The following is a 16,287-nucleotide window of genomic DNA, read 5'->3' on the forward strand; positions in this document are numbered from 1 at the left end:
CTTGATATACTTTCCATTTATTTTGTGAAAAGATACAATAGAGCAATTCAATTCAAGTAACCAGAACACTCCCTGATTTTTCAAAGTCAATGGCTAAACTGGCCAGATTTCCCTTTTGTAGTACTCGTCCTCTACAATGGTGCTCATCCCCAAATAAGATTCTTGTGCCTGAAACAGGTTTCTCTCAACATATCTACCATATTTTTCATAATGTAATTTATAAAGAATTCTAGTCAATAAAAGAAATATGGTTTTCTTCTAAACCTTCACAAAAATCTATACCACATCTTAATCAAGTCACACAATTCAAAGGTAACCTAAACGATCTACAGGCTGCAACATGCTAGTTGCTCTGACAACACATGAAGGAAGCCTTTTCTAGTTATTTAAATTCTTTGAACATTCTTGCCCCTGGTACCCACGGCATGAAGTGAGTAAGTCAACTGATAAAAGCCATTCATCACATATGTTTAACTTAACTTCTTACAGATTAAAATACAGTTTAAATAGCATTAACTGACTCTCCAAGCTAGATTTTCATTTTTAAGCTTCTTTATACAAATAAAAGAACAGCCATGTGCTATTTGTTGTCTCATGATGATGGTGGTGCGTAATTTAAAATTTCAGTGTACTGATTTAATAATGCTCACCTGAGTGCTCAAAAATTAAGCTTTTTTTTTCCAGAGTACAAATTAAGTTATTCTATTACAAAGGCAACTTCTTTTCTTCTATGCATTAAACCACTACTTTTTATAGACTAGAGGGCCTTTAAAATTAACAGAGAATTAAAGCGTACCTATAACACTTTAAAAAGCAATGATAACTGAATAAAGAACTAACTAAAAAAAATCTGGGGGCACCTGGGTGGCTCAGTTGGTTAAGCATCTGACTTCAGCTCAGGTCATCATCTCACAGTTTGTGAGTTCAAGCCCTGCACGGGGCTCCACGCTCGCAGTGTGTGGAGTCTGCTTGGGATTCTCTCTCTCTCTCTGCCCCTCCCCAACTTGCACTTTCTTTCTCTCTCGCCAAGTAAATAAATAAGCTTAAAATAAATGTAAAAAAAAAAAAAATCTGCAGGTGCAATCATCTCCTCTAGTCGTGACTGAAACAAAATCCGTAATTGTGCAATGCTAAATGACTTTCAGAAAAGTTGGGAATTTCTGAAATCGTTTATATTTACATTTAAGTTGAAATGTTTTCAATCAATGAACTGACACATTCAAAGGATTAAAATGTAGCAGGTCACGGCCACCAGCATTTTTACTGAAAACCAGATGCGCCTCAATTTAGTCAACTACTTATTTGCAGCAGTAGGCACAAGGCCCCAGGTTGTTGATTACATGCTTTGTAAATTTTCAAGGGAGATTATTAGGCTCCCTCAACTTCTTTCCAGTGACAAAATTTTAAAGGCATTCAGGTAGTAACAGTAAAGAACCTACCACACAGAGCTTTAAGAGCTAAAAACCTCCCTCCATTTTTTTTTTTTTTTAAAGTTTCTTTAGTTTTTGCTGAAAGTTTTACTGACGTTTTCCGGGCATGCTTCTTTCAAATTATTGATTGCTATTTTTTTTTTTTTTTAATGTGTATTCATTTTTGAAAGACAGAGGGAGACAGAGTGTGAGTGAGGGAGGGGCAGAGAGAGGGAGGGAGACACAGAATCCGAAGCAGGCTCCAGGCTCTGAGCTGTCAGCACAGAGTCCGACGCGGGGCTCAAACTCACAAACCGTGAGACCATGACCTGAGTGGAAGTTGGACACTCGGCCAACTGAGCCACCCAGGCGCCCCTCAAATTACTGATTACTATTAAGTTACTATTTGTTGCTTCACAATAATTATGGATTTCTATGGTCAGATTTTACGTAATAACCATCTATACAAAAATCAAAAGTTTATCATTCTTAATACCAATAAAAATATTTATAGTAGGTTGTTTTTAATCCTCTGTACATTAAAGAAATTGAGCTGAATGCATTTGGAGATCCAGTAACTGAAACTGACTTAAGTCTATAAAAAGATAGGCTGAACATGTATAAACATAAAACACAGAATATGGAACCATACGTGGTATATAGTTTTCCTAAATTTTACTTTATTCCTTTAGTTATATAATAAATAATATAGGTAAGATTATTCAATATCTAAGCAATGTAAATAACTTAAAATTTTTTTTTTTAATTTTTTTTTTTCAACGTTTTTTATTTATTTTTGGGACAGAGAGAGACAGAGCATGAACGGGGGAGGGGCAGAGAGAGAGGGAGACACAGAATCGGAAACAGGCTCCAGGCTCCGAGCCATCGGCCCAGAGCCTGATGCGGGGCTCGAACTCACGGACCGCGAGATCGTGACCTGGCTGAAGTCGGAGGCTTAACCGACTGCGCCACCCAGGCGCCCCTGTAAATAACTTTAAAAAGCAGCATCGACTTCTATAATATAGGTGCAAAGAATATCTATTAAGTTTCCTTATACAGCCTGCATTGCTGTTACAACTTTGGTATCCTTCAGTTTACTCTATAATTGCAAAACCTTTCATAAGGTGCATTCCTCTACACGTTTCAAGGCTTTAGTAATGATCCCAGCCTCTGAATTAGAAGGTCTCCAGGAAATCAAATGCACAGCTAGCAAGTTCATTGTTACAGCAACAATGAGCAAACCGAGACCAAATAAACACTTCTGCTTCTTTCCACTTCAAGATCAAAAGGACACTAAAGAGTCTCATAAAACTAAACATTCCATCAATACAAGTTTCCCTCTTTTCCATCAACATATTTAATCCCATTACAAATAATCTAAAAGCATATGCCAATACTGGATAAAACTCATTCAGATTATGTGAAAGATGTCCCTGCTCACCGGTTGTGATGTCATCATCTGCAAGGTCGTGCTCTTCTTCCTGGACTTTGGCTTCTGGCCCCAGGGCATCAGGAGCAGTGCCGATAGTCTGCATGGCTTCTGCTGAGACTCCAGCTACAACAAATGGAATCACAAGGGTTAGTTTTAAAAACTAAAAGAAAGGTGCACCCAAACTCTTAAAGCTTCTTAATTTACCTACTAGATACAAATGCATTACAAAACACACACACACACACACACACACACACACACACACACACAATTCACCACAATTAGGAAGAGTCACAAATTAATGAACAAAATATTCACATGTGCTCTATTTTTTTGTACGCATATATGTACACAGGTACAAACTACACTGACTCAACTCAGTTCTGGGAAAAACAGAAAAAGGATGCTTCAATAAATTACATTTTTACTTGATTCCTTCCAAATTTTTACTACAGTTATTTTAGGTGATCTAGACGTAATTATGCTGCAAAGAGGGGGGGAAAAACCCTAAAAGTGAAGGACCACTTTAAAAGTTTACTTCTTTTTAATATTAGTTTGCTTACAATTTGGGGGCTAGAAGGCCGAAATGCCCACAAGCGCTCTGGATCTATGTAAGACACCTGAAACGCACCACCTCAAAGTGGACACTATCACTGTCTATGGAGGAAGTAGACAGGAGATCTGATAATTAGCACACTGAAAAAACCTAACAGAAGCAGACGGACGAACTAGATCCGGGGCCAGAAGCTTCCATTCTGTAAATTACCTGAGAAACTTGCCAGCTGAGGCAAATGTCTTTTCCTTATAAGCTATGTTTCCACTTTTGAAGATATATTTTGTTGCCAATTTGCATATACTACGTTATTTCTAATTTGGCAATGGATAGTAGGGTATCTCAGTATTTTTCATATAGTTATTCAACGGGTATTACTAAATCATGAAATACAAAAATTTCACCATTGGAAGTTACTTTAGGAATTGAACCTTTTTTTCTTTCCTTTTTTTTTTTTTTTTTAAGGAATTGAGCCTTCTAATCAATCTTTTAAATAAGCACTTCAATAACTACATCCATTGTATCCATCAAAATATTTTAAAAATCAAAGCTCTAAATATTCAAGGGCTTCTTTTTTTTTCCTCCAACGTATATTAACTTAAACGTTTCTGCGTGAAATTCAGTCCTGCTGCCTCAGGTTTACCAAAGTCACCAAGAGACGGAAATCTCAGTCTTTAAGCGCCTGAATGATCCAGAGCTAAATCTACCAGGACACAGTTCCAAGGCCTAATGACTTCAGTTTGGGGAAGAGGACATACCACGTTAGAACCACCACTTTGCTCAAAACTGCTCTGATACAAAAATAAAGTGTCCATCAGTGGTCCCTGATGAATGTCAAACGACAAAGCCATTCTTCTGCGGTATCATTTTGTTGTTGGGCTTTCAAGATAAGATTCTAAAATAAAGGAGGAGGATTACCAAAAATATACTGTGAAGTTAATTACTTAATAATGGCTTTCAGTAAAATAACCACAGAGGGGAAGAAATAAGGTAAATGCCACATTTCTAAAGATTTATTGCTTAAACACAAAATCAAAGATGTCCTATTAAATCAAAATGCAAATCTCTGAAAACTCTGTCTCGTTTCTTAATAGTTGATAATTTTTGAAAATGATAGAGAAATAGGGAAAAGATATTAAGGAACAGTTGAAAAAAAATTTTAATGTTTATTTTTCAGAGAGAGAGAGAGAGAGAGAGAGAGAGAGAGAGAGACAGCCTGAGCAGGGGAGGGTTACAGAGAGAGAGGAAGACACAGAATCTGGAGAAGGCTCCAGGCTCCAAGCCATCAGCACAGAGCCTGATGTGGGGTTCGAACTCATAACCCATCAGATCATGACCTGAGCGGAAGTCGGATGCCTAACCGACTGAGCCACCCAGGCGCCCCAAGGAACAGTTTAGATAGTAACAATCTTTTTTAGTATTTTCCTTTCCTATAAAATTGAAGGATTCAATAAAAATGAAGCTCTTATTTGTAGTAACAGCTTTATAAATCCATTTAAATTTATCTCATTTAGTCAGAGAGGTTAAGTAATTGCTCACTATAATACAGCTACTAAATTCCAGAACCAGTATGGGCACATAGGTCTTTGATTTCAAACCCCAATATCCTTTCTCCATGAAGTTCTTACAGGGACTGAGTTCCTCAGGGCAGGGTGAAAAGTATGTACACAGAATATCACAACATAACCATGAAAAATCATGGAATCACACAATACTGAGTATCAACACTGTCAAGCCCTCCATGAAGTTCTTGTGCTGTGCCTGGTAACTACTCAACTGTGGGGCATTCAATTCCTTGAGACAGAGCTTAAAGAGCAAACATGTAGATCTCAAACCAACCAAAGGTGAAAGACTAAGAGGTAGCTATGCTGAAACTGGTTCTTTGATTAATGTTTTTTCCCAAACAAAGTTATAAAATCGTTTCTCTCTCGATAGAAAAAAAAAGAAAATGTAAAAAAAGGAAAAAGAAAACTATAGATGAGTATCGCTGATAGTCTCAAAAGTCCTAAACAAAATGTAAGGAAATAGAATTCAACAACATACACAAGGAATTATACACCATGACCAATGGAGTTTTAGTTCCAGAATGCAAGTCTAGTTCTATATTCAAACACCAATCAACGTAACCCCAAATAGTAACAGGCTAAAGAAGAAAAAAAGCATATGATCATAGCTGTCATTTGACAAAATTCAACATCAATCCATGATTTAAAAAAACAATAATAAAACTCCCAGAAAAATAGGAACAGAGATGAACTTCTTCACTTAATAAAGAGCATCTGCTAAAAATCTATAGTTAATATTGTACTTAATGGTGAAGAACGGAATGCTTTCCTCCTGTGATCAGGAATGAAGCAAAGATATCCACACTCACCACTCATATAACATAGCATTAAAAGTTCTAGCCAGTGTAATAAAGCAAGAAAAGAACATGGATACATTTGGAGTGGATGAAGTAAACTGTCCCTATCTGAGGATACAATGATTGTCCACATAGAAAATCCAAAGGAATCTATAAAAAACTGAGTGAGTTCAGTAAGGCTACAAGAAAAAAAACAAAACTGATCAACTGTATTTTTATATGCTAGCAACGAAACTAAATTAAAAAAAAATGCTAACAACAATGGTTCAAAAAGCTGAAATACTTAGATGTAAATCTAAAAGAAACATATACAAGAGGAATTGTAGGCTGAAAGCTACAAAATCCTGACACCACCTCCCCTGCAAAAAAAATCAAAGATGTAAATAAATGAAATGGAGAGACATACCGTGTTCATGTCCTAGAATATTCAACACAGTAAAGATGTTAATTCTCCATAAATTGATACATAGGTTTAATGCAATTCGTGTTAAAATCTCGGCACAATTTTTTTGTAAAACAGACTAAATTATTCTAAAATTAAATGGAAAGACACAGGAACTAGAATAGCCAGAAGAACTCTGGGGGGAAGAAAAGGAAAAGGTAGGGGAAAAAAAGTCTATTCCATTTCCAGACTTATATAAATTTATTAAAACTATGTGGTTTTCGGTTAATGGAACAAAACAGAGGACCAAGAAAAAACAAACATGCACAACCGATTTTTGACAGAGGTGCAAGCAGTTCAAGGGGGGGGAAGTAATCTCGTCAACAGGTGGGCTATTACAACTGGACGTCCATAGGCAAAAATACGAACCCTGACCTAAGGCCCACAGCGTATACAAAAATTAACTAAAACTGATCATGGACTTAAACGTAGAACATAAAATTATAAACTTTTAGAAAAAAAGAGAAAATCCTGGAGATCAAAGGCTAGAGATGACACCAAAAGCACAGTCCATAAAAGAAAAAATAGCGGACATAGACTTCAACAAAATTCAACACTTTTGCTCTGCAAAAGACCCCATTAAGAGGATAAAAAAACAAACTAAAGACTGGGACAAAAGATTCACAAATCACATACCCAACAAGGGACTAGTGCTTAACCTATATAAGGAACTATTTATTTATTTTTTTAACTTTTAAAGATTTTTTTTTTTAAGTAGTCTCCATACCCAATGGGCTCAAACTCACAACCCTGAGAATAAGACTCACATGCTCTATGGACTGAACCAGCAAGGTGCCCCTCTGTAAGAAACCCTGAAAACTCTACAGCAAACAGTCTGGCGGTTCCTCAAAAGGTTAAACAGAATTATCATATAAACCCAGCAACTGTACTCCCAGGGAATGAAAACCTATATCCACACTGACTTGTACATGAATGTTCACAGCAGCATTATTCATAAAAGACAAAGGGTGCAAACAATCTGAATTGTCCATCAACTGAATATATGAATATGTCACAATTTATCACATAATAAATTGGTATATTCACACAATGGAGTATTAATCAGCAATACAGAGAAATGAAGTATTAAGTAAAAGAAACCAGTCATGACACGCCACATGTTGTATGATTCCATTTACATGAAACGTCCCAAATAGGCAAATCTATACACATCAAGTACAATTGTGGTCACTTAGGGCTACGAGACCTGGGGAAAATGGGGAATGATACTATGAATGCACAGTTTCTTTTGGGGTGATGAAAATGTTCAGAAATTGCGGTGAGGGTTGCACAACTTTGAATACACTAAAAACCACTGAAATGTAAACTTCCAGGGGTGAATTTAATGGCATGTGAATGATACTCGATAAAGTTATTTTTAAAAGTTTGCCTTCTAACATTTCGGATGAACCACAGCATCCAGACTACTCCTGGGTACTCTCTTGACACCTTTTCTACTAGGCAGCTGAAGAAAAAAGAGGGGGGAAGAGCCACATAAAACATTTATGACTAAGAAAAAATGTGCCATGAATATTATGTTTACAAAAGCAGTAATGTTCCATTTTTCATTTTTAAAAAAAACAAATCATATTACTGATTTTGACCATTTGTGTAACTCATTCTGTTGGTCCTCACAGTCAAAATATCTGGGTTATTTTGGTACCAATCAATAAAAAGATACTGGTTTGATCACTTCAAAATTACACATATACTTTACTTTTTAAAGATAAGTTTTTAACTATCCTAATTTCAGTCAAACTGGACATGGGGTTGGCAACAAAATACCTAAGATTCCTAACTTGTGTTGAGAGATCTCAGGGGAAGAGATATGGGGAATGGAAAAGACCACATTACTGCCATCAACTCTCAAGTCCAAATGCTACAGATCATTAAAAACTAATTTTAACAGTTCACTTTGAGGAAACGATAGAACCTCTTCCTTTTGAACTTTTGGACCATACAGTCTGGCACAAGACGAGTAAAACTATTATTTAATCCCTCTAAGCATGGTAATCATTATCTGCAAGAGAAGGAATAACATTAAAACAATTCCCAGCCACATCTTGGCTGTTTCTTATCTCCACAGTATTTAATTACGTGTTATATTACCATCTTACGTTTGCAGGCCAACATTACAGCAGATATTCTGTAAAAGGCCAAACTATTCTGTAAAAGGCCAAAAAAAGGATCTAAATTGAGCCAGTGGCTGCTGGACGCTAGGGGTGTGGACAAGACGACTAACTGTAAAATGGTATTAGTAAATATTTCAGAGTAATGAAAATAATCTATATGCTGTTTGTGGAAGTGGGGACAGGACTATCCACATTTGCTAAAAACTCAAAGAAGGGTAAAATTACCAGAAAAGGGTGAATTTTACTACGTATAAATCATACCTCAATAAATCTAACTTAAAAAAGAAACAGATACAATAGAAGGTATTACATCACTGCCACTAAAGAGAACTGAGGATTATGCCAGAACACAATGCTGTTTTCCATGAAACAGAAAGACTAGAGAAAATTGGTATACTTTCTTTTTGTCATAAAAAAACTAAACATTTTCAAGCATAAAAGTCACTATCCACTCTCAATAAGATGATGAAATATTCCTGACAAATATGAAGAAAAGTCCACTTAGAAGATAGTTATATGAGGGTGCCTGGGTGGCTCAATCGGTTAAGTGTCTCATCTTCATTTTGGCTCAGGTCATAATCTCACAGTTCGTGAGTTCGAGCCCTGCTTCAAGCTCTTCACTGATAGCACAGACCCTGCTTGAGAGTCTCTTTGTCCCTCCTCCCGCTTGCACGTGCACACGCGTGCACACACACACACACACGCAAGCTCTCTAAAAATAAATTTAAAAAGAAAAGAAAATACTTATCTGGAAGCCTCAGTTTCTTGTATATTTTTTTAAGTTTATTTATTTTGAGAGAGAGAGAGAGAGAGCACACACATGGGGGCGGCAGAGGTGAAGAGAGAGGACAGAATCCCAAGCAGGCTCTGTGCTGTTAGCACAGAGCCCAACGCAGAGCTCGATCCCATAAACCATGAGATCATGACCCGAGCAGAAATCAAGAGTCAGATGCTTAACCAACTGAGCCACCCAGGCACCTCTCTTGCATATTGATAATAAAGATTACAAAGGTTGTTCACTAGTTATATGGTGGTACTTTGCTATTTTCTTACACACTTGATGTAAGCGAACTTATTTCTCAAACGGCACCATAAAATCTGAGACTTAGTTACTTTCTGAGTATCCCCAAAATACTTGGCAATAATGAACATTTCATAAATACACCTTGTATGGGGCGCCTGGATGGCTCAGTAGATTAAGCAACCAACTCTTGATTTCGGCTCGGGTCATGATCCCACAGTTGGGATCAAACCCCACACTGGGTTCTGTGCTGATAGCACAGAGTCTACTTGGGACTCTCTCCCTCTCTCGCTCTGCCCCTCCCCTGCTCACATCCTCTCTCTCAAAATAAACTTAAAAAAAAAAATCTTGAATAGAACTGAATACTTTCAATCCCATGATACAAATTTGTTATTTAAATATACCAAGAAAACAGGAGTTTTCTCAGGTTTTTAAATATACCAAGAAAAGCAAGCATTGGGGAAAGATATACAACAAAAAGGTACAGTAAAGAGATGATAATAAGGTATAGAGATAGTATTAAAAAGGAGATACAAAAAAGAGAAAGACACAAGATACTTAAAACACCAGTTAGTTCCCAAATCCAGATTTCACAAAATTAAAAAAAAAAAAAAAGAATGTATATTATGCCAGACAATAGGTGTCTATAAATTGGTTCTATACTGCAAATCAGGAGGAAAACAAGGGAAAAATGGGATGGAACAGGAAACAGGTCTGAGTAAGTTTGGACACGCAGCGAAAGGGGGAGGGTGGGCTGTGGCTGGCAGCAGTAAGAGAGAGAGGGCAGGAGGACGATTAGGAGCTCTCCATGGCATCTGGATTCTAAACACTGAGATCACCATTCATTGTGAGATTATGCACAAACACACACACTTGTCTCTTTGTACACAATGTTTTAAACACTTTAGAAAAACAATGTTTTTAATGTAAATATGGGATATAGTTTTCAAAGTCAATGGAATAAAACAGCACTTGCCTCTCCACATCAGCAAAATCAGGTACATTATTTTAAAATTTATTTTTCAAAAGCTTCAAATTACCTTCATAAACATTTTTGTCCTACTGGCTAATACTATCTGAATAAGGGTAAATAACAGGAACTCACAAGATCTCAGTGTCATGTGATTAACTTAATAATCAAAGATTAAATACTAAATTTTAATAGAGTAACATTTAAAATACAGCGCTTAATCCATACTGGAATATAAAACCATTTGAGTTCATTATAATTTTATTATCTTATTGAAGATTAGATGGATGAAAGTGATAAACAATACTGTTAGGATTCAGAAAAATATATACCACAATGCTTATAAATATTAACAAAAATTATATTTCTCATTCCCACAATAATATAGATTTCCACAGAGATTGAAAAATGGATCTAAAAGAATAGCAGGTATTTTTATTTCATCGGCTTCTCACAATTGTGGCTTTCCAGTGGTCCAATTAAAGTATACTAGAGGCAATAATTTGCTGGGAACATTTACTTTGAATAAAGTAAAATTTAACAATAAGGAAGGGAGTATGTGTGTACCTAGAGTTTATTTTCAGGCAGAAGGCTTGAATTTATTGGAAGCAGATCTCTGCAGTGACTGACCACACTGCCCCACATTCCCCACAATCCTTATGACAGACAGACGGCCTGCCTCGCATTAATTCACTTCACACGACTTCTATCGATCCACAGCCGGTTCCCTAGTCTCTCTGCACACATTGCCTGTCTGGCTGCCTACATCCACATCAGCACATACACACAAAGGCCAGAGAAAGATAACCTTTTGCTTTCCATTAAAGACACAGTATCCACTTTTCCTTCCACAATACCATCAAAAAAATAAAATATAACAGTACAGGTGTCTCCGAGAAAAGTCTTCCTGCGTGAAGCGTTGGAAATATTTACCCCTTGTTCTAAATAGAGATCGTTTCAATTTATTGAAAACAAGTTAGTTTATGAAGGGCCACAAAGTAATTACAGAAATGAAAAATATAGTTAAAAATAAGCAACATGTCTTCAAGCCTGCACAAGAATATAATAATCCTTTGGTAACATGAGCTCTGATGGTTATTTTTAAGGAAATGAAATACATTTTTCTTATTAGCATTTTGATTTTTTTTTTTTTTAGAAAACTGTTCTCACATAAAATGTAATTATAAACAATTCTGAAAGCAACAAAAGAAACACTTACTGAAATATACACAAGGAACAGAAAACTCAGGAAGCACACCAAAAGAATATTAAGAGCATAAACCTACGGTTCCTCTTTCTGAACAAGAACCTGAAAAAATGATCCATGGTAAAAATCACACCTAATACTTTTAATTCATTGCATGTACTTTTTCAAAGATTTCGGTTTGATTTGCAGGCTATGAGCTGACTCAACACCAATTTTGGTTTCAGAAGACACAATAAAACAAAGATTTATTGTTCAACCTACAACATGTTGAGAAACAACGGCAAATCTGTCTTGACATACAACTGTACTAGAGTATAAACTTAATATTACAACCTTGAATGATTTAGAAACCTAAATTATAAGCAGAATTATGTATCTCAGAACTGAGCAAAGTATATTCTCGTGGAGAAGAAACTACGTTGGAAACCTATGAATTTTCACTTTTTGGCTAGAATTAATTACCCAGGCAGAGGTTACACCATCTCTGGTGTAGTAGCACAATGCACGAAATGCAGTACAGCAAATATGTTGTTCTTTCTAACAGCGACATGCTACTTTAGAAATCAAAGAATGGGAAACTGATGAATGCTGCTGACACGGAGAGCTTTTTTTTTTTTTTTTTTAACTCATCCCATTTCTGAGATAATGAAAAAAAAATTTTTTTAATGTTTATTTCTGAGAGAGAGAGAGAGACGGGGGAGGTACAGAGAGAGAGAGAGAGAGGGAGACACAGAATCTGAAGCAGGCTCCAGGCTCTGAGCTGTCAGCCCAGAGCCCAATGCAGGACTCGAACTCATGGACCGCGAGATCATGGCCTGAGCCGAAGTTGGATGGCCAAAAGACTGAGCCACCCAAGCACCCCTAAGGATAGCTTTAAAATCAGGAAGATTTGCTTGGCCCTGAAAAATGGGAAAGCTCTGAATGAGAGAAGCGGACATTGCCAATATGAGCAAAGAGAAGCCTTTGGAATGACGAAGATAGGAAATCATGCAAAGTTCCTTCACTATCTTTAATATTCATGGAGCACCTAGGTGACTGGGTGCCAAACCCACAGCAGGTACTACAGACACAAAGGTGAAAGAGACATAGCCTTAGGTCCTAAGAAGCTCACATGTGAGGTGAGGTCATGGGAACTCATTAAAGAAATTTAAAGCATGAGAATTTTATTTTTGTTTTAAAACGATCTCTCTTTAAGCAATGTGAAGAATGATTTCGAAGGACTCAAAAGCTGAGGTAGCAATAAGGTCAATAATTTTAAAACCATACTACTTGGAACCCCATGAGTTCCCAAGAAGTGCCAGAAGGAAGACCTCCAACCTTCCCCGACGTTACCTTTTTATATGTGGGTATATGTGTGTAAGTTTTCATTTGAAGAAAGAATACCACTTAAAAAAAAAAAAAAAAAAGCACTGAAAACCACGGATTTAGATTTTTTAAAAATACAGTAATAAATGTGGAGAAAATCAAGGTTGTTTTCACATAAAACATATGGAAGGAGAAGGGGCTCTGAACACAGAGGAGGGCAAAGAAGGAAGATTCATTCATCAACTTTTTTTGAATGATGGTTATGCTGGGCGAGATGAATAAAAATGAAGTACGTGGGGGAGGGAAATGAAGGACTTTACACTAGAGAAACTTCTAGCCATGTAAAAAATAAAGATTTATAAGTGCATAGTGAAAATAGTGTCCATCTGAAGAAAAATCAATTAAGTCTGTTTGGGAGGGGGTGACGAAGAGAATACACGTCAAAAACAACCTCATGGGAAGGAAATACTTGAGTTGGGTCTTGAAGTACGTATGAGAATTTATCATGGAATGACACTAAGTGAAGAAAATTCCAGGAAGACAGCACATGTTAAAGGACCTGATGGATTTACAGAACCGGGCAGCAGAATGTAAGAAGTGAGGAGAGGCAAAAATGAGGATAAAAGGACATTTAAAGTCAAAGCCCTAGAGGCAGTTAGAAACAAGGTGCTAAGAGGGGTGCCTGGGTGGTTCAGTCAGTTGAGCATCAACTTCAGCTCAGGTCATGATCTCACGATTAGTAGGTTTGAGCCCCACATTGGACTTTGTGCTGACAGCACAGAGCCTGCTTTAGATTCTCTGTCTCCCTGTCTCTCTCTCTGCCCCTCCCATGCTTGCATTCTCCCAAACGTAAACAAGGTGCTAAGAGATAATATGAAGCAGGAAAGGAGTGTGGATTTTTTTATTAAAAAAAAAAAAAGTTTATTTATTTATTTATTTAGAGAATGAGAGAGAGTGCGCAAGCAGGGGAGAGGGGCACAGGGACAGAGAGAGAATCTTAAGCAGGCTCCACTCTCAATGCAGAGCCCGACACAGGGCTCAATCTCAAGAACTGTAAGATCATGACCTGAACCAAAATCAAGAGTTGGATGCTTAACCGACTGAGCCACCGCAGCATCCTCGTTTTTATTCTTTAAAGCTTCCTTGTGGTATGTGGAAAGACCAGGTCAACAGGTGGTAAATATAATCACAAGATTGCTGGGGTTGGTAGCTATGTAATGACAATGAATGTAACTTTAATACTTGAGATTTTAGGGTAAGTAAGGATAACCCTGTAACTTCTATTTCTTATCATCAGAGTAGTCCAGAAATTCAGTTTGTATACAGCCAGCAGTAGCTGTTAGAAAACAATTACAAAGGCAGAGAGTTTGACTATACTAGCAGACAGTCTCAGAGAGGCAACCAATGAAAAGCAGTAACTTCTGGACACCTAGCCAAGATGCTCTGTGTTCTTGTTTACAAGCCAATGAATATAAAAGACGATGATGTGCTACCTATTAAATTCAACAATAGACATAAGTGGTTAAGGTTAGCACAGCACCTAGGATGCTCAATAAATAAATAGCACAATAATATTATTACCATTGCTTGTGTTATTACTAATTTTGGCTTGTTTTATTTAATTTTCAATATTCATCTTTTTTTCTATCTGATGAACCCATTTACTTAGGTCTTTTTTTTTTTTTTTTAACGTGATTAAGCCTCAATTCCTGGCTTTTAGAGCTACATTTCCAGATATTTTATGACATCTGTTTATATATAAGCCATTTGAAGGCAAAAAAACTTAGAACAAATATTTATATTTCAAAGAACCAATTTATCTTAAGATTACTTGTTACTACCAATTGTGTTATTTTTAAATATCTACATACACCCAGGAATAGGAAAGCTTTTGACCTCTTAATGCCTTAACACACAATGGTTAATGGACTTGAAAATAAAGACACAGGAATCTTGTTTTAATATCCTAGTGGATGACACACTTAATTGGCAACAATATGCTCGAAGATCACACTATAAGGCATGTGATATTCCAATACTTTAAGTAATTTAAACACTGTGATGTGCTCTGACTTTGAGAATATTAAGTTCTTCTATGCATAAGAAAAACATTCAGATGGATGAAATCCATAAAAAATGATAAGTCTAGATAGTAAATAAGTAAGTAGCTTGTAAGACTACAGGCAAACGCTTAAGATGTATTAAGTACAGATAGTAAGTCAATGACCTAAGAGATATGTTATATGTTAAAAAGGATGAGGCAAGCAAGAATGCTACTTACATAGAGAAATGAAAGAAAAGACTAAGTCATAAGATAGAATGTAAAGCTATTACAGTTCTAGGAAAAAATCTGCATGACCTTGGGTTTGCCAATGAGCTTTCAGATACAATACCAAAAACATGAGTCATGAAAGAAACTGATAAACTAGATGTTATCCAAAACTTCTGTCCGATAAGTGACAAATAACAACAGACTGGAAGAAAATATCAGAAAATTAGACATCTGTCAAAGGACTTGTACCCAGTATATATAAAGAACTCTGGGGCGCCTGGGTGGCGCAGTCGGTTAGGCGTCCGACTTCAGCCAGGTCACGATCTCGCAGTCCGTGAGTTCGAGCCCCGCGTCAGGCTCTGGGCTGATGGCTCGGAGCCTGGAGCCTGTTTCCGATTCTGTGTCTCCCTCTCTCTCTGCCCCTGCCCCGTTCATGCTCTGTCTCTCTCTGTCCCAAAAATAAATTAAAAACGTTGAAAAAAAAAAAAAATTAAAAAAAAAAAAAAAAAAAAAGAACTCTGAAGACCCAACAATAAGAAAACAGGCAACCTAATAAAAAGTAAGCTAAGCAAAAGGCATAATATCAGACATTTCACCAAAGAGGATATAAAGATGAGAAATAATCACGTGAAAACTTGTTCAATGTCATTAGTTGTTAGGGAAATGCAAATTAAAATCACAGTGAGATACCACTGCACATATCAAATACCTAACCAAAAAAAACAAAAAAAAAACAAAAAAAAAACCTAACAACATCAAATGCTAGTAAGGATACAGAACAATAGAAAATACCTACCACCACTCATTGCTAGTAGGAATGTAAAATGTTTCAGCTACTTTGAAAAACAATATGACAGGTTTTTTTTTTTATAATTACACTCACATTTACCATATGACCTAACAATTCCAATCCTAGATTTCTGTCCAAGTGAATTAAAATCTTATGATAATACAAAATCCTAAACATGAAGAACTGTTGTAGCTTATTCACAATCACCAAAATCTGGAAACCATCCAGATGTCCTGAAACAGGTGAATGGATAAACTTTGTTGCAGCCATATAATGGAATACTATTTAGCCCTAAAAAGGAATGAACTATTGTTCCATGCAACAATATGGATGAATCTTAATTATATTTTGCTAAGTGAAAGAACACAAACCCAAAAGGCTACATGCCGTAT

At 36.5% G+C, this 16,287-nt stretch overlaps 1 protein-coding gene across 4 annotated transcripts in view; it reads right to left on the bottom strand.

Moving 5' to 3' along the window:
* The window catches only part of WDR7 (WD repeat domain 7), a 357,356-nt gene that overhangs the window by 196,153 nt on the left and 144,916 nt on the right, over nucleotides 1-16,287 (bottom strand). For all 4 annotated transcript variants that reach the window (XM_058691984.1, XM_058691985.1, XM_058691986.1 and 1 more), the window contains one exon: nucleotides 2,851-2,964. In XM_058691984.1, the coding sequence (XP_058547967.1) occupies nucleotides 2,851-2,964 (114 nt within the window). The remainder of the gene's footprint in view (nucleotides 1-2,850; nucleotides 2,965-16,287) is intronic.

Source organism: Neofelis nebulosa, chromosome 11 (assembly GCF_028018385.1).
Source record: "Neofelis nebulosa isolate mNeoNeb1 chromosome 11, mNeoNeb1.pri, whole genome shotgun sequence".
Classification (NCBI taxonomy): Eukaryota; Metazoa; Chordata; class Mammalia; order Carnivora; family Felidae; genus Neofelis; species Neofelis nebulosa.